The 19,691-nt window shown below is 38.4% G+C and overlaps 1 protein-coding gene and 3 long non-coding RNA genes across 5 annotated transcripts; 1 reads left to right on the forward strand and 3 right to left on the reverse strand.

Annotated features, from left to right (window-relative positions):
• The first annotated feature begins 474 nt into the window (after nucleotides 1-474).
• LOC119479849 (glutamate dehydrogenase, mitochondrial-like) lies at nucleotides 475-19,382 on the forward strand. The gene is made up of 13 exons (XM_037755818.1): nucleotides 475-702; nucleotides 1,055-1,192; nucleotides 2,337-2,507; nucleotides 8,686-8,865; nucleotides 9,218-9,355; nucleotides 10,506-10,629; nucleotides 12,121-12,130; nucleotides 12,859-12,934; nucleotides 14,263-14,373; nucleotides 14,993-15,116; nucleotides 17,079-17,170; nucleotides 18,132-18,194; nucleotides 18,348-19,382. Exons 1-13 carry the CDS (start codon nucleotides 490-492, stop codon nucleotides 18,465-18,467), a joined length of 1,560 nt encoding a protein of 519 aa, XP_037611746.1. The 5' UTR covers nucleotides 475-489; the 3' UTR covers nucleotides 18,468-19,382.
• LOC119478949 lies at nucleotides 3,883-4,577 on the reverse strand. Of its 2 annotated transcripts, none has more exons than XR_005204568.1 (3): nucleotides 4,489-4,577; nucleotides 4,109-4,249; nucleotides 3,883-4,014 (listed from the first exon to the last, which is right to left on the reverse strand). It is a non-coding gene; the product is annotated as an uncharacterized LOC119478949 (long non-coding RNA). The 2 variants fall into 2 exon arrangements; XR_005204569.1 differs by having other exon boundaries at nucleotides 4,109-4,180; nucleotides 4,489-4,561.
• On the reverse strand, nucleotides 11,213-12,822 carry LOC119478946. Its single transcript, XR_005204565.1, has 3 exons — nucleotides 12,586-12,822; nucleotides 12,261-12,335; nucleotides 11,213-12,166 (listed from the first exon to the last, which is right to left on the reverse strand). It is a non-coding gene; the product is annotated as an uncharacterized LOC119478946 (long non-coding RNA).
• On the reverse strand, nucleotides 15,403-16,908 carry LOC119478951. Its single transcript, XR_005204571.1, has 3 exons — nucleotides 16,812-16,908; nucleotides 16,435-16,509; nucleotides 15,403-16,340 (listed from the first exon to the last, which is right to left on the reverse strand). It is a non-coding gene; the product is annotated as an uncharacterized LOC119478951 (long non-coding RNA).
• Nucleotides 19,383-19,691: the final 309 nt, after the last annotated feature.

Genomic DNA, 19,691 nt, shown 5'->3' on the forward strand with positions numbered 1-19,691 from the left:
ATACATCTTTTGTGCTTCAGCAGCAATATCCGTCTGAGAATAACTAATAATAATTAATGTTAAATATGAATAATGTTGTGGGATTATTCCTTATTCCATGGGCTATTTGTGGATTTATACATTTATATTACATACTTATATATGAAAATACTGATTTAGAGGTCGATTACCATGACAACAGTCGAAGCTTCGAAGCATTCGGGTCAACCCTAATTGAAATATAAGCTATAATTTTTTTTCCTGCAATTTTTGGTCTCAGTCCTGATTTTGTGTCTTTTAATGGGTGTCTTGGTCGCTATTTTGAGGCTCATTGGAGACATTAAGACTTTCAGAATAGTATGTTTTGGGCTGTGTTTGTGTCTCAGTCAATCACACTCAGCAGTGTTGGTTGCCGCTTGCTCAGTTCTAAACCCAAATTGAGGCTACAAAAAGTCTCCTGTGGGCTTTGACACAAATACTGTGCATATAATCTACTTCAGTCTATGGTCCATGTGGTCTGATCTTCTCTGTATGTGTGTGCAGGACATCAACGCCCATGCCTGTGTGACAGGAAAGCCCATCAGCCAGGGAGGAATCCACGGACGTATCTCAGCCACCGGTCGTGGAGTTTTCCACGGCATCGAGAACTTCATCAACGAGGCGTCCTACATGAGCATGCTGGGCCTGACACCCGGCTTCCAGGACAAGACCTTCGTCATCCAGGTACACACATACACACATGGTTTGAGCATAGTAGAAACATTTTAGATGGAAATGTGCAGATATTTGCTCACAGATACTAGCAGGATTTAAGTTTTCATTTGAAATCATGATGAAGGGTTTTAGAGCCTCAATCAGAGCCATGCCATCTGTTTTAGCCCGGCCCTGATGTTATAACCTAAACCGGCCACATGGTGGCACCAGAGGAATGTGCGCTGAATCAAAGTTTATGGTTGAGTAAAACAGGGTATAACCATTAACAGTGTTTACTACTGATATTATTTAATGATTAAAAAGTGATTCTCATAGTGATGTTGGACCGTGGTGATTATTCCCTTGCTGTGACTTTTCACAGGGCTTTGGTAATGTGGGTCTTCACTCCATGAGGTACCTGCACAGGTTTGGGGCCAAGTGTGTGGGCATTGGTGAGATTGATGGAGCCATCTACAACTCAGAGGGCATCGACCCCAAACAGCTGGAGGACTACAAACTGGTTCTCCCTTCCCCTCACTTCTGCCTCTTTTCTTTTATCTTTTTATTAGGGCTGTCAATCGGTTACAATATTTAATTGCGATAAATTGCATGATTGTCCATGATTTATCGCAATATATCGCAATTTATCTGTTCAAATGTACCTTAAAGGGAGATTTGTCAAGTATTTAATACTCTTATCAACATGGGAGTGGACAAATATACTTGCTTTATGCAAATGTATGTATATATTATTGGAAATCAATTATCAACACAAAACAATGACAAATATTGTCCAGAAACCCTCACAGGTACTGCATTTAGCATAAAAATTATGCTCAAATCATAACATGGCAAACTGAAGCCCAACAGGCAACAACAGCTGTCAGTGTGTCAGTGTGCTGACTTGACTATGACTTGCCTTAAACTGCATGTGATTATCATAAAGTGAGCATGTCTGTAAAGGGGAGACTTGTGGGTACCCATAGAACCCATTATCATTCACATATCTTGAGGTCAGAGGTCAAGGGATCCCTTTGGAAATGGCCGTGCCAGTTTTTATCATCTTTTAACCAATCCCTTGTAATTTGTTTAATTATTACTACCTCTATTACTAGGAATACGTGTGAATCTTTTTCTTCTGGTATTTTCCCAAACAGTAAGATTAGTGAGTTTTTATTTAGAGAAATACCAAAAATATTTGATAGTTCTCTAATGAAATTTTCCCAGAAGCCACTTGACCAAAATATATGACAAATATTTAATGTTGCAGCAAAAAATACACAATGTAATACACATATATAAATATAATATCTAAACAAAGACAGTGAAACCCAAACAATAACCATCCAAATTATCTTGAAAACAAGAAGCAAGAGTCATGTTAACTATATTCCAGCCTTTATTGTGTAAGCAACATATTTTTATATTAAGTTCTTTTGCTCATTTTTACACGTTTCCTCAAGCTTATCAAAAATAATTTCACAAAAGCATTTCATTTAGTTTTTTTCCAATGTCTATATTATACAGAATAATAATTTTCTTCCCAAACAAAATCTTAAAACAAACAGTACAGAGGGGAAGTTTAATCAAAAATAATTCAACACACAGAGGAGTGAAGACCAAACGGTAAGATGTCTGATGAGTTGTGATGTTTCATCCTGCAGGACATGTACCTGAATGCTGGCGGTGTGACTGTGTCTTATTTCGAGTGGCTGAAGAACCTCAACCATGTCAGCTATGGAAGACTGACCTTCAAATACGAGAGAGACTCAAACTACCACCTGCTCAGTGAGTACAAAACCGCTCTTTACTTCCTCCATAACCCGCAGACAGACTAGAGTGTCATGAGACACAATCAGAAGATACATTGTCATAACTTTTTAAACACGTGCGACACAATTCTAAAGCAATATATAAACACCAGAACCAGAAATTACACAGATGTACATTATATGACAAACGTATTAGGGGCCGTTCACATGTTGTATCTAAAAACACATGGAAAACGCCAGCCGGGCTGCTTTCATCCTTTTATACAAGGTGCTTGGGAGGTTTCGCTCCTGTCGCGCCTGCTGTTACTAAGCAGCCAAAACCGTCGCGCTGCGATGATGATGATGGTAATTTAGCAGGAAGCTTCACAGACTAACTAAACTCAGTCACATGAGTAACAACCAATTACCAATTAAAGAAAGTTCAATTTTTGGGACGCAGCAACATGCAATGCAGCATGTTGCTGCGTCCCAAAAATGTAACTTTTTTTTTGTATCTCGGGGCGCAGCCGTCGCACACTCAAAAATAAGTGCTTTGAAAAGCTTGCACGGCGTCACTCTCAATTTTGAGCGCACAAAAATCGCGGCATGTGAACGGCCCCTTACAAATCAGAAAAGAATATGTAATTGATTTTACAACCCAGATACCTATTCATGAATTAAAATGGCACGATGAAGCTTAAATAATCAGTTATTTGTAATGATCCATTTTGTAGTTGTTGTTTTTTTCCCTTCTTTTTTTCTGTGCTCACTTTTTCATCCGACGGATATTTCTCATCAGGCGGGGGAAGTCTGGGGCCGGTTCCCTCGCCTTCCTCACTAGACCAGCCATTTGTTTCATTTGTGGAAAATTGTCCTCAAACCTCTCCATTAGTTGGCCTTCTACCACAACCGTTACTTTAGGGTATAAAGTTATGGTCCCCATATCGGACTTGAGGTTGACTAACTGGCCATGTCTAATTTCCCTATTTGCAGGATATTGTTCCTTCATTGCATTCAGCCATTCTTTTACATGAGTGCTATAGAACGTGAGGTTGCATTTGTTACCTAACAAAGTGGTATCATGATGCAGAGTGTCTTTATTGTTACACAGTGTTTCCCCTCTGACCCTTTCCTTTTGTTGATCAGTAGATCCTTGAGGGCATTCAAAAGACCTAGAGATAACACCAGTATTGGTACTGTCCAATTCGACCATTGTCTCTAATAAGGAGGGTGTCAGGGCCATTTGTTTCATTGCTGGAAAATGTCTCTTAAAGCTGTCCATTAGTATTTGGCCTGTTACCAAAACCATTACAGTAGGATATGAAGTTATGGTACCTTCCTTGCACTTGAGGACAATTTTATCGTTCTGTCGCTCTTCCTCGAGTTCAGGATATTGTTCCTTCATTGCATTCAGACATTTTCTTACAGAAGTGCTATACATCATGAGGTTGCATTTTTCACCTTCAGCATCTGTATCATAAAACAGAGTGTCTTCATTGCCACGCAGTGCTTTCTCTCTGATCTTTTCCTTTCTTTGTTCGCTAGCTCCTTCAGGGTATTCAAAAGGACGAGCGATACCACCAGCAGCCATCTATATTAAAACAAAAAAGAACCATTATTTTTTTGTAACGCTCCTGATAAATGGTAAAACACATTCAGTACTCAGACGTGCTGTGCTGTTATACCTTGTATGTCTCTTGGCTTTGTGATGCTCTGGATGTCTCAGTGGGGCGGCGGATTCTCTGGCTCTGCAGCTGCTTCTTGAAGACACAAGTTAACTCTTCTGTTACTGCACCTTCAGATTGTTTCAGTTCATGCTGTGGTTACTGAAAAAGGTGTTTTTCCGAAGACTATTTTGTAAAGATTTTAATTCTGAAGATTACTACAATCAAGGGCAACTTTATCTTTCAATCTTTTCCTGGCTGTCTGTTTTACATCACTGACAATACTGCTCATCTATTTTTAAATGCAAGATTAATTTGTTTTTAAATTTAACTTAAAAGAAAAAAAATCTAAATAGCATTCAGTCAAAAAGAATTTGAAGGACAAATAGATGTATTCTTACCGAAACTGTGGCGACTCAGGCAGCGTCGGTGATGTTGCTGTGCAAGTTCAGCAAAAACACATTCAGTACTCAGACGTGCTGTGCTGTTATACCTTGTATGTCTCTTGGCTTTGTGATGCTCTGGATGTCTCAGTGAGGCGGCGGATTCTCTGGCTCTGCAGCTGCTTCTTGAAGACACAAGTTAACTCTGTTAAGTGTTACTGCACCTTCAGATTGTTTCAGTTCATGCTGTGGTTACTGAAAAAGATGTTTTTCCGAAGACTATTTTGTAAAGATTTTAATTCTGAAGATTACTACAATCAAGGGCAACTTTATCTTTCAATCTTTTCCTGGCTGTCTGTTTTACATCACTGACAATACTGCTCATCTATTTTTAAATGCAAGATTCATTTGTTTTTAATATAACTTAAAAAAATCTAAATTGCAATTCAGTCAACAAGAATTTGAAGGACAAATAGATGTATTCTTACCGATACTGTGGCGACTCAGGCAGTGTTGGTGATGTTGCGGTGTAAGTTCGGCGAAAACTGGTCGGACAACTCCTTTCCCTTTTTTTTATACTCTCTGCCTTGTTCACATACAGCCAATCATAAAATGGCACAGTCATTTTCAGCATACGTGGCCTTATCGGAGAAATGAATGTCAAGTTGTAGAACTGGTATTTCTTGTTGATGTACCAACCAACACACAATATCATGAAGTCATATATCGTTGTAAAGCTTAGACTATAATCTATCCTTCAGTCACATTGTCATGACACTGAGGTCAAGAGAATTTGACCTTTGACCTCTAATGCTGCAATGGGGCAAATTCTGAATGCAACTCCAAATGCCCTTATAACTAACTCCATGACTTCATGATATTATGTGTTGGTTTCCGTCTTTTATACTGGATCTCTGTGTAAAATGGCGAAAAAAGATGGAAAAGTTTTAATGATGGAGGGATGAAAAAAGGAGTGATAGAACATAGAAAGCTACCATTGCTGCAATGCTATCATGCGTTTTCCAACACTAGGGACATAGACCTTTAAAAAAATCACTATGAGACATGGTCCCTCCAAAGTGGCACGACCAACCCCCTGGCTCATGGACTATAGTTTTGTACACTAATTCTAAAATCTGCCGGCTGACACCGAGGCCACTAAGTTTCCTTAGAAGATAAAGTCGCTGTGAGCATCTCTTGAAAATATACTCTGTATTTACAGAGAAGCTCACTTGGGTGTCCAAGTCTGTACCGAGGTATTTAAAGTGTTCCACAGTTTCAACATGTTGGCCATCTTGTCCCCCCCCCTCTCTCTCTCTCTCTCTCACACACACACACACACACACACACACACACTGTGTTTGGTTTGTTTAGTTTAGTTATTTAGTTAGATTAATATTGTGTTTTGAACCTTTATTATCTTGTAAATAAATGTTTGTGGAATATACATGCTGATCTCTTTAATGTTGCACAAGAGTGAATAATGCCAACCTCTGCTATGTCAAGAACTCCGATATCCTTCAACCTTTACTATCTATTCTGGTTATAGTTATTAATTTAATTATTAATCAACGTTCCAAATTGATAGTTTAGCATATATAATGAGACTATATTAACGTTTTGGTCATTGGTCCCTGATTCCAGGGTGGTGCCCCGTTTATTATTGATGTTTATTGATAATCTTTATTAATATTAATAATTCTATTATTATTTATTAATTAATTTGCTAATAACCAAAACCTACTAAGTAGAACCCCTACAACATCCTTGTAACAACTTGCAAAACTCCGATATAAATCTCTTGTTTGCATTACCGCTGGTCCCTTATTCATACACATTCTTTATACATCTGTGTCGCTACTTTTATACATCCTTTAACCACTTTAGCTCACCTAGAAACACAGAAACACACGAAAGTGCAAGGAAACCTATTGTTTTTCTAAGAATTATTATTAGGGCCCGAGCACCGACAACGTCGGCGGATGACCTATTGTTCTTCTAAGGATTATTATTAGGGCCCGAGCACGAAAGTGCCAGGACCCCAACGGTGTCCTGGCACGAAGTGCAAGGAAACCTATTGTTTTCTAAGGATTATTCTTTTTCTGCCGGGAGATTGCCTTTTTGGGACCTTAGCCATCCCCAAAAACTCACCAAAAGTGGAATATGCGTCAGAACTGGTGGGAAATTCAATGTTCTGGAGTGACCCGGCTCGGGTGTCTCCAGGGGGCGAGATAGCGCACCCTAATGTAGGCAGTTTTTCAGAGAAAGTTTCTTCGATCGTCACGAAATTCAAGTATGTCATTGCTCACATGCTCATACCTGGACAAAAATTCATGAAACTTTACACGCACATCCAAACTCGTAATTTCTTCGATTTAGGGGTGAAATTTTGCGTGGGCGTGGCATGTCGGCTCTCTAGCGCCCCCTTATGTCTTTTAGCCTTTGAACATGTCTTTGACACCCTTGGTATACTCGAAAACTCATGAAACTTGGCAACACGATGGACACCCGTAAACTTTACGGGAATGTACAGCGATTGGGCTTAGCGTGTTTAACCGGCTCTATAGCGCCCCCTGGCTGTGATTTGGACAAAATTAATCCGATATTCATGAAATTTGGTATGCATATCCCACTCATTCTTGGAAACATATTCCTCATTGGGTTTCATTAGCTCCGCCCACCCGGAAGTCGGCCATCTTGAATTTTGTGTTTTTCATATAATTTATGTATTTTATGCATACTTTTATGAACTCCTCCTAGAGATTTAACCCGATCAACTTCAAATTTGGTCAGTAGTATCTTAAGACCTTTGTGATGAAAAGTTGCTCAAATTGTGAGTTTTCATGAAACGGTGTTGACGTGGCGTGGCGGAGAATTTAAATGATTCGCCATGACACAGGAAGCTGTTGTAAATTGACTTTACATAGTCCAATCTGCTCCAAACTTCACAAGCTGGATAATAGTCCAGGCCTGAAGACATATATGTGGTATTATGCGTGATAGTCATAGCGCCCCCTACAGGAAACAGGAAGTTGTTGTAAATTGACTATACATTGTCCAACCTTCCCCAAATTTGACATGTTTTATAAGAGTCTTGGTCTGAAGACATGTACGTGCCCCGACGTGCGCGTTCCCCAGACGTGCCCGCAGGACATTCCAACCGTATATCACACAATGGGAGTAGGTGTGTCCCAAACTTTTCAGTTTTAATCCTCTTAATTGACACCGTGCAGACACACCTGAAATAACAAAGGCATCATAAAAATGACATGCAACAAAGCTCTCACACACATTTATACATACACTCTCTGAGTAAGCATTTCAGCCCTGTAACTAACTAATATTTCCATTACTAGATGCTCATGCACTGTCCAAAACAATGACAAATGCACATCACAAGTTACCAGAACCACGTTGTATCAAAAAAAAGTATTTAATTTTCAAAAGCACCAAATTCTCAATGGTAAAAGCATGCAACCAAGCTAATGTTTGTTATTGTTTTTTTGACATACTATACTATGACTTTTCTTTCATGAATTTGTTTGACATACTATACTATGACTTTTTTTCATAAAATTCTAAAAAAAATTTTCCCGACATACTGGGCTATGATTTTTTTTATTTATTTTTTTTTTCCCCACATTTTTAGCCAATTTTCTATTGAAATTAGGGCTGTCATGAATAAATCTTTTGTGCTTCAGCAGCGATATCCGTCTGAGAATAACTAATAATAATTAATGTTAAATATGAATAATGTTGTGGGATTATTCCTTATTCCATGGGCTATTTGTGGATTTATACATTTATATTACATACTTATATATGAAAAAAAAGCATTCAATACTGATTTAGAGGTCGATTACCATGGCAACGGTCGAAGCTTCGAAGCATTCGGGTCAACCCTAATTGAAATATAGGCTATAATTTTTTTTCCTGCAATTTTTGGTCTCAGTCCTGATTTTGTGTTTTTTAATGGGTGTCTTGGTCGCTATTTTGAGGCTCATTGGAGACATTAAGACTTTCAGAATAGTATGTTTTGGGCTGTGTTTGTGTCTCAGTCAATCACACTCAGTCATGTTGGTTGCCGCTTGCTCAGTTCTAAACCCAAATTGAGGCTACAAAAAGTCTCCTGTGGGCTTTGACACAAATACTGTGCATATAATCTACTTCAGTCTATGGTCCATGTGGTCTGATCTTCTCTGTATGTGTGTGCAGGACATCAACGCCCATGCCTGTGTGACAGGAAAGCCCATCAGCCAGGGAGGAATCCACGGACGTATCTCAGCCACCGGTCGTGGAGTTTTCCACGGCATCGAGAACTTCATCAACGAGGCGTCCTACATGAGCATGCTGGGCCTGACACCCGGCTTCCAGGACAAGACCTTCGTCATCCAGGTACACGCATACACACATGGTTTGAGCATAGTAGAAACATTTTAGATGGAAATGTGCAGATATTTGCTCACAGATACTCGCAGGATTTAAGTTTTCATTTGAAATCATGATGAAGGGTTTTAGAGCCTCAATCAGAGCCATGCCATCTGTTTTAGCCCGGCCCTGATGTTATAACCTAAACCGGCCACATGGTGGCACCAGAGGAATGTGCGCTGATTCAAAGTTTATGGTTGAGTAAAACAGGGTATAACCATTAACAGTGTTTACTACTGATATTATTTAATGATTAAAAAGTGATTGTCATAGTGATGTTGGACCGTGGTGATTATTCCCTTGCTGTGACTTTTCACAGGGCTTTGGTAATGTGGGTCTCCACTCCATGAGGTACCTGCACAGGTTTGGGGCCGAGTGTGTGGGCATTGGTGAGATTGATGGAGCCATCTACAACTCAGAGGGCATCGACCCCAAACAGCTGGAGGACTACAAACTGGTTCTCCCTTCCCCTCACTTCTGCCTCTTTTCTTTTATCTTTTTATTAGGGCTGTCAATCGGTTAAAATATTTAATTGCAATAAATCGCATGATTGTCCATGATTTATCACGATATATCGCAATTTATCTGTTCAAATGTACCTTAAAGGGAGATTTGTCAAGTATTTAATACTCTTATCAACATGGGAGTGGACAAATATACTTGCTTTATGCAAATGTATGTATATATTTATTATTGGAAATCAATTATCAACACAAAACAATGACAAATATTGTCCAGAAACCCTCACAGGTACTGCATTTAGCATAAAAATTATGCTCAAATCATAACATGGCAAACTGCAGCCCAACAGGCAACAACAGCTGTCAGTGTGTCAGTGTGCTGACTTGACTATGACTTGCCTTAAACTGCATGTGATTATCATAAAGTGGGCATGTCTGTAAAGGGGAGACTCGTGGGTACCCATAGAACCCATTATCATTCACATATCTTGAGGTCAGAGGTCAAGGGATCCCTTTGGAAATGGCCGTGCCAGTTTTTATCATCTTTTAACCAATCCCTTGTAATTTGTTTAATTATTACGACCTCTATTACTAGGAATACGTGTGAATCTTTTTCTTCTGGTATTTTCCCAAACAGTAAGATTAGTGGAGTTTTATTTAGAGAAATACCAAAAATATTTGATAGTTCTCTAATGAAATTTTCCCAGAAGCCACTTGACCAAAAATATATGACGAATATTTAATGTTGCAGCAAAAAATACACAATGTAATACACATATGTAAATATAATATCTAAACAAAGACGGTGAAACCCAAACAATAACCAGAGTAACTTATCTTGAAAACAAGAAGCAAGAGTCATGTTAACTATATTCCAGCCTTTATTGTGTAAGCAACATATTTTAATATTACGGTCTTTTGCTCATTTTTACACGTTTCCTCAAGCTTGTCAAAAATAATTTCACAAAAGCATTTCATTTAGTTTTTTTCCAATGTCTATATTATACAGAATAATAATTTTCTTCCCAAACAAAATCTTAAAACAAACAGTACAGAGGGGAAGTTTAATCAAAAATAATTCAACACACAGAGGAGTGAAGACCAAACGGTAAGATGTCTGATGAGTTGTGATGTTTCATCCTGCAGGACATGTACCTGAATGCTGGCGGTGTGACTGTGTCTTATTTCGAGTGGCTGAAGAACCTCAACCATGTCAGCTATGGAAGACTGACCTTCAAATATGAGAGAGACTCAAACTACCACCTGCTCAGTGAGTACAAAACCGCTCTTTACTTCCTCCATAACCCGCAGACAGACTAGAGTGTCATGAGACACAATCAGAAGATACATTGTCATAACTTTTTAAACACGTGCGACACAATTCTAAAGCAATATATAAACACCAGAACCAGAACTTACACAGATGTCAAACGTATTAGGGGCCGTTCACATGTTGTATCTAAAAACACATGGAAAACGCCAGCCGTGCTGCTTTCATCCTTTTATACAAGGTGCTTGGGAGGTTTCGCTCCTGTCGCGCCTGCTGTTACTAAGCAGCCAAAACCGTCACGCTGAGATGATGATGATGGTAATTTAGCAGGAAGCTTCACAGACTAACTAAACTCAGTCACATGAGTAACAACCAATTACCAATTAAAGAAAGTTACATTTCTGGGACGCAGCAACATGCACTGCAGCATGTTGCTGCGTCCCAGAAATTAAACTCGCACACTCAAAAATAAGTGCTTTGAAACGCTTGCACGGCGTCACTCTCAATTTTGAGCGCACAAAAATCGCGGCATGTGAACGGCCCCTTACAAATCAGAAAAGAATATGTAATTGATTTTACAACCCAGATACCTATTCATGAATTAAAATGGCACGATGAAGCTTAAATAATCAGTTATTTATAATGATCCATTTTGTAGTTTTTTTTGTTTTTTTTCCCCTTTCTTTTTTTCTGTGCTTACTTTTTCATCAGATGGATATTTCTCATCAGCTGGGTTTGGTGGGGTGTGGAGAGTGCCCTCACCTTCTGGCTCATCCGGACGTCCTTCCTCATTAGACTTGGCCCTTTGTCTCATTTGTGGAAAATCTTCCTCAAACCTCTCCATTAGTTGGCCTTCTACCACAACCGTTACTTTAGGGTATGAAGTTATGGTACCTATATCGGACTTGAGGTTCTGAACACGGTCAGTTTGAATTTCCTCAAATGCAGGATATTGTTTCTTCATTGCATTCAGCCATTCTATTACATGAGTGCTATAGAACTTGAGGTTGCATATTTCACCCATCAAATGGGTATCATGATGCAGAGTGTCTTTATTGTTACGCAGTGTTTCCTCTCTGACCCTTTCCTTTTGTTTATCAGTAGATCCTTCAGAGTATTCAAAATGCCTAGAGCCAGTACTGTTTATGTCCAATTTGGCCAATGCCTCTAATAAGGAGGGTGTCAGGGCCATTCGTTTCATTTCTGGAAAATGTCTCTCAAAGCTCTCCATTAGTTCGCCTGTTACCACAACCGTCACAGTAGGATATAAAGTTATGGTACTTTCCTTGCACTTTAGGATAATTTTATCGTTCTCTCGCGCTTCTTTGAGTTCAGGATATTTTTGCTGAATTGCATTCAGCCATTCTCTTACACGAATGCTACACAACATGAGGTTGCATTTTTCACCTTCAGCATCTGTATCATAAAACAGAATGTCTTTATTGCCACGCAGTGTTTTCTCTCTGATCTTTTCCTTTCTTTGTTCCTTAGCTCCTTCAGGGTATTCAAAAGGACAAACAATACCACCAGTAGCCATCTATATTAAAACAAAAAAGAACCATTATTTTTTTGTAACGCTACTGATAAATGGTACAACACATTCAGTACTCAGACGTGCTGTGCTGTTATACCTTGTATGTCTCTTGGCGTTGTGATGCTCTGGATGTCTCAGTGGGGCGGCGGATTATCTGGCTCTGCAGCTGCTTCTTGAAGACACAAGTTAACTCTGTTAACTGTTACTGCACCTTCAGATTGTTTCAGTACATGTTGTGGAAGTTTACAACAATCATGGGCAACCTTATCTTTCAATCTTTTCCTGGCTGTCTGTTTTACATCACTGACAATACTGCTCATCTATTTTTAAATGCAAGATTCATTTGTTTTTAATATAACTTAAAAAAATCTAAATTGCAATTCAGTCAACAAGAATTTGAAGACAAATAGATGTATTCTTACCGAAACTCTGGCGACTCAGGCAGCGTTGGTGATGTTGCTGTGTAAGTTCGGCGAACAATGGTGTCGGCTGATGTGAAATCTCTGCCCAAGAGGTCTGTTCTCTTGGAAAACTCCTTTCCCCTTTTTTTTATACTCTCTGCCTTGTTCACATACAGCGAATCACAAAATGGCACAGTCATTTTCCCCATATTTGGCCTTATCGGAGAAGTTGTAAAACTAGATGAACTGGTATTTCTTTGATGTCTCTAATTTCTCTTTTATTTCTTCTGAAAGTTTAGAGAGGAAGTTTGGCAAGCAGGGAGGGCCCATCCCAGTCGTACTCACTGCTGACTTCCAGGCCAGAGTTGCTGTGAGTAACATCTGCGTCACACAGATAATCACAAACAGACCAGTGCCAGGTCTGCACTGGTACATACTATGTTCGCACTCTGAAGTCTGACACTGACAAAAGCTTTTATACGTTATAGAACTGTCAGCCATATAAATGGGAGCATTGCAACCTTAAACAGAGTTACAACTCACTCAGTATTGTGTGACAAAGTTTATCCTGTTTTAAGATGGTGACCAACCGACTTTTTTTGGGACATACTATACTATGATTTTTATTTTATTTTTTCCCACATACTATACAATTACTTTTTTGTATTTGGCTTTTTTGCGTCTTTCTACATACTATACAATGAATTTTCTTCGACACACTATACTATAACTTTTGGGGATTTTTTTTGGACATACCAAACATGACATTTTTTTTTTTTACATACTATACTATTTTTGCATTTTTTATGACATATTCTTCTATGACTTTTTCTGACGTTTTTTTTTTTACATGCTTTTTTACATGCTTTACTATGACTTTTTTTCAACATACTAGGATGTATTTTCATCTTTTCTCGACATACTTTACTATGACTTTTTTCATAAAAAAGTTCGACATGCTATACTATGGCTTTTTAAAAAAAATTTGACTAAAATATAAATATATAAATATTTAATCACGATAAATCGCATGATTGTCCATGATTTATCGCGATATATTGCAATTTATCTGTTCAAATGTACCTTAAAGGGAGATTTGTCAAGTATTTAATACTCTTATCAACATGGGAGTGGACAAATATACTTGCTTTATGCAAATGTATGTATATATTATTGGAAATCAATTAACAACACAAAACAATGACAAATATTGTCCAGAAACCCTCACAGGTACTGCATTTAGCATAGAAAAATATGCTCAAATCATAACATGGCAAACTGCAGCCCAACAGGCAACAACAGCTGTCAGTGTGTCAGTGTGCTGACTTGACTATGACTTGCCCCAAACTGCATGTGATTATCATAAAGTGGGCATGTCTGTAAAGGGGAGACTCGTGGGTGCCAAGGTAGACACTCACTTTGATTCCCCCAAGGTGCTGTGCTTTAAGTTTCCATTTGACTCCCCATGAGTAAAGACAGGGTTTTAGTTTCCATTTGACTCCCCATGAGTAAAGACAGGGTTTAAGTTTCAATTTGACTCAACATGAGTAAAGACAGGGTTTAAGTTTCAATTTGACTCAACATGAGTAAAGACAGGGTTTAAGTTTCAATTTGACTCAACATGAGTAAAGACAGGGTTTAAGTTTCAATTTGACTCAACATGAGTAAGGACAGGGCAACTTGTTTGCAGTCATGTGAAGTATGTGTTTGTTTCTTTGTCTCTTTCAGATCATTGCTGAAGGTGCTAATGGTCCCACCACCCCAGATGCTGACAAGATCTTCCTGGAGAACAACGTCATGGTTATTCCTGTAAGCACAAATAACGCACACAGAAATGCAAACTACAACACTGTTTAATTATTACGACCTCTATCACTAGGAATAAGTGTGAATCTTTTTCTTCTGGTATTTTCCCAAACAGTAAGATTAGTGAGTTTTTATTTAGAGAAATACCGAAAATATTTGATAGTTCTCTAATGAAATTTTCCCAGAAGCCACTTGACCAAGATATATGACGAATATTTAATGTTGCAGCAAAAAATACACAATGTAATACACATATATAAATATAATATCTAAACAAAGACAGTGAAACCCAAACAATAACCATCCAAATTATCTTGAAAACAAGAAGCAAGAGTCATGTTAACTATATTCCAGCCTTTATTGTGTAAGCAACATATTTTTATATTAAGGTCTTTTGCTCATTTTTACACGTTTCCTCAAGCTTATCAAAAATAATTTCACAAAAGCATTTCATTTAGTTTTTTTCCAATGTCTATATTATACAGAATAATAATTTTCTTCCCAAACAAAATCTTAAAACAAACAGTACAGAGGGGAAGTTTAATCAAAAATAATTCAACACACAGAGGAGTGAAGACCAAACGGTAAGATGTCTGATGAGTTGTGATGTTTCATCCTGCAGGACATGTACCTGAATGCTGGCGGTGTGACTGTGTCTTATTTCGAGTGGCTGAAGAACCTCAACCATGTCAGCTATGGAAGACTGACCTTCAAATATGAGAGAGACTCAAACTACCACCTGCTCAGTGAGTACAAAACCGCTCTTTACTTCCTCCATAACCCGCAGACAGACTAGAGTGTCATGAGACACAATCAGAAGATACATTGTCATAACTTTTTAAACACGTGCGACACAATTCTAAAGCAATATATAAACACCAGAACCAGAAATTACACAGATGTACATGACAAACGTATTAGGGGCCGTTCACATGTTGTATCTAAAAACACATGGAAAACGCCAGCCGTGCTGCTTTCATCCAGCGGCATGTGAATGGCCCCTTACAAATCAGAAAAGAATATGTAATTGATTTTACAACCCAGATACCTGTTCATGAATTAAAATGGCACGATGAAGCTTAAATAATCAGTTATTTATAATGATCCATTTTGTAGTTGTTTTTTTCCCTTCTTTTTTTCTGTGCTTACTTTTTCATCCGACGGATATTTCTCATCAGGCGGGGGAAGTCTGGGGCCGGTTCCCTCGCCTTCCTCACTAGACCAGCCATTTGTTTCATTTGTGGAAAATTGTCCTCAAACCTCTCCATTAGTTGGCCTTCTACCACAACCGTTACTTTAGGGTATAAAGTTATGGTCACCATATCGGACTTGAGGTTGACTAACTGGCCATGTCTAATTTCCCTATATGTAGGATATTGTTTCTTCATTGCATTCAGCCATTCTTTTACATGAGTGCTATAGAACGTGAGGTTGCATTTTTTACCTAACAAAGTGGTATCATGATGCAGAGTGTCTTTATTGTTATGCAGTGTTTCCTTTCTGACCCTTTCCTTTTGTTGATCAGTATATCCTTGAGGGTATTCAAAAGACCTAGATTTAACACCGGTATTGGTACTGTCCAATTCGACCATTCCCTCTAATAAGGAGGGTGGCAGGGCCATTTGTTTCATTGCTGGAAAATGTCTCTTAAAGCTGTCCATTAGTATTTGGCCTCTTACCAAAACCGTTACAGTAGGATATGAAGTTATGGTACCTTCCTTGCACTTGAGGACAATTTTATCGTTCTGTCGCTCTTCCTCGAGTTCAGGATATTGTTCCTTCATTGCATTCAGACATTTTCTTACAAAAGTGCTATACATCATGAGGTTGCATTTTTCACCTTCAGCATCTGTATCATAATACAGAGTGTCTTCATTGCCATGCAGTGCTTTCTCTCTGATCTTTTCCTTTCTTTGTTCGCTAGCTCCTTCAGGGTATTCAAAAGGACGAGCGTTACCACCAGCAGCCATCTATATTAAAACAAAAAAGAACCATTATTTTTTTGTAACGCTCCTGATAAATGGTACAACACATTCAGTACTCAGATGTGCTGTGCTGTTATACCTTGTATGTCTCTTGGCGTTGTGATGCTCTGGATGTCTCAGTGAGGCGGCGGATTCTCTGGCTCTGCAGCTGCTTCTTGAAGACACAAGTTAACTCTGTTAAGTGTTACTGCACCTTCAGATTGTTTCAGTTCATGCTGTGGTTACTGAAAAAGATGTTTTTCCAAAGACTATTTTGTAAAAATTTAAATTCTGAAGTTTACAACAATCATGGGCAACTTTATCTTTCAATCCTTTCCTGGCTGTCTGTTTTACATCACTGACAATACTGCTCATCTATTTTTAAATGCAAGATTCATTTGTTTTTAATATAACTTAAAAAAATCTAAATTGCAATTCAGTCAACAAGAATTTGAAGACAAATAGATGTATTCTTACCGAAACTCTGGCGACTCAGGCAGCGTTGGTGATGTTGCTGTGTTCGGCGAACAATGGTGTCGGCTGATGTGAAATCTCTGCCCAAGAGGTCTGTTCTCTTGGAAAACTCCTTTCCCCTTTTTTTTTATACTCTCTGCCTTGTTCACATACAGCGAATCACAAAATGGTACAGTCATTTTCCCCATATTTGGCCTTATCGGAGAAATTGCAAAACTAGATGAACTAGTATTTCTTTGATGTCTCTAATTTCTCTTTCATTTCTTCTAGTGTCTGTTCAGGAAAGTTTAGAGAGGAAGTTTGGCAAGCAGGGAGGACCCATCCCAGTCGTACCCACTGCTGACTTCCAGGCCAGAGTTGCTGTGAGTAAAATCTGCGTCACACACATAATCACAAACATTCCAGTACTGGGTCTGCACTTGTCCATACTATGTTCGCTCTCTGAAGTCTGACACTGACAAAAGCTTTTATAAGTTATATAACTGTCAGCCATATAAATGGGAGCTTTGCAACCTTAAACAGAGTTACAACTCACTCAGTATTGTGTGACAAAGTTTATCCTGTTTTAAGATGGTGACCAACCGACTTTTTTTGGGACATACTATACTATGATTTTTATTTTATTTTTTCCCACATACTATACAATTACTTTTTTGCGTCTTTCTACATACTATACAACGAATTTTCTTCGACATACTATAACTTTTTTGGATTTTTTTTGGCCATACCAAACCATGACATTTTTTTTTTTTACATACTATACTATGACTTTTTTTCGACTTATTATACCATGACATTTTAATTTCTTTCGACATATATTACTATGACTTTTTTCGACATACTACACAATGACTTTTTTACATTTTTTTTGACATACTATACTGCGACTTTTTTTCGACATAGGTGTGTCCCAAACTTTCCAGTTTTAATCCTCTTGATTGAAACAATGCAGACACACCTGAAATAACAAAAATATCATAAAAATGACATGCCACAAAGCTCTCACACACATTTATACATCCACTCTGAGTAAACATTTCAGCCCTGTAATTAACTAATATTTACTAGATGCTCATGCGCTGTCCAAAACAATGACAAATGCACATCACAAGTTACCAGAACCACGTTGTATCAAAAAAAAGTATTTAATTTTCAAAAGCACTGAATTCTCAATGGTAAAAGCATGCAACCAAGCTAATGTTTGTTATTATTGTTAATAATGATACAATTTTGACCTCAACCATTAATCATGTCAGAACTACTTTGCATACTTACGGTTTATAAAGTGTCCTTCTTGAAATTAACATTCATCTTCCTTTGCAGGGTGCCTCTGAGAAGGATATTGTTCACTCTGGGTTGGCCTACACCATGGAGAGATCTTCCCGGGTAAGTGACATAACACAGTCCAAACTGTTTTAGTGAGCAGAACAAGTCTACCAACTATTAAAAGTACTGGGGAGATCTGTAACAAAACATTCATTGAGATGTTTTCAATAACATGAACTGCGTGTTATAACATGTTCTCTTCTGCCTTTCTAGCAAATCATGCGCACAGCAAGCAAGTACAACCTGGGTCTGGACCTTCGGACGGCCGCCTACGTCAACGCCATCGAGAAGGTCTTCAAAGTCTACAACGAGGCTGGGCTTACCTTCACATAAATAGCCAATCACGACCCACACTTTCTCAACCTCCTCCCACCCTCCTGCTATTGATCACCCTCTCCTGCCTCTTCCACCCTCTAAACAGCCTTCAGAACATATCACTGTTTACCACAGCTCTTTGGCTCTTCTACACACACACACACACACACACACACACACACACACACACACAGCGAGACATTGGCTAGCATGGTATTTATCCTGTGATCTTTGTGCTGCCATTATACTGTATCCGCATCTCTGTTTAAATGTTGCCCTGTTCTAGTTGTTGCCTGAGGTTATATTGAGAAAAAGCAGAGAGAGTAACATCCTGTCTCTCCTGCAGCCCTCATAAAAACGTTTATGATATTGTTGTATGGCAGCCATGTTCAGAGCACACATTTTGTGATCGCTGAATGCACGTGATCCTCCTGCTGCGATTGTTTCAGTTGACAGCACTACAGATGCCTTATATCAGAAAGAGGTCTGCTCTAAAAGGGAGATGGCCACTTAAATTTAACTTTAAATAAAAGGGATTTAGATTTAACTTCATGTGAATAAAAGAGAATAGTAATTTTATTACTCGAGTTTATCATGTCACTCTTCAGGTGCAAAGGTTCGTAGTAAAGTTGCCAAGTTTAAAGATTCCCAACAATGATTTTTGTTTTTTAGATAGATGTTCATCCCCTCCTTTTTTCCTGCTTTCCCATCGCTTCATCTCATATATTAAAAGTCGCTCCTCCCCGACTCCTCCGCTGGCCAAGAAAGGAGAGCCGGGACGGCGGGAGGTGTCACCGTGACCGCCCGTCCCCTGGTTGAATTATTCTCAGTTTTAATCGTCCAGTTCCTCAACACTGAAATTGTTTTGGAGGAAATTACTTTTTATTTTTATTTTATTCATTTTTTGGAAACCAATAAAATGTTCAGAAAAAGTTACAGTGTGTCGCATCAGTTTATTTTCATATTATACTGCCACAAACTGGGCGGACTGTTTAATGTGTGTTTTGTTTTTTTACTGACATACTATGACTTTTTTTCCACATACTATACTATAACGGTTTAAAGAATATGTCGACATATATACTATGACACTTTTTTCGACATACTGTGCTATGACTTTTTTTTTTTTTATTTTTTATTTTATTTGTTTTCGACATTTTTAGCCAATTTTCTATTGAAATTAGGGCTGTCATGAATACATCTTTTGTGCTTCAGCAGCAATATCCGTCTGAGAATAACTAA

Source organism: Sebastes umbrosus, chromosome 20 (assembly GCF_015220745.1).
Source record: "Sebastes umbrosus isolate fSebUmb1 chromosome 20, fSebUmb1.pri, whole genome shotgun sequence".
NCBI classification, from domain to species: domain Eukaryota; kingdom Metazoa; phylum Chordata; class Actinopteri; order Perciformes; family Sebastidae; genus Sebastes; species Sebastes umbrosus.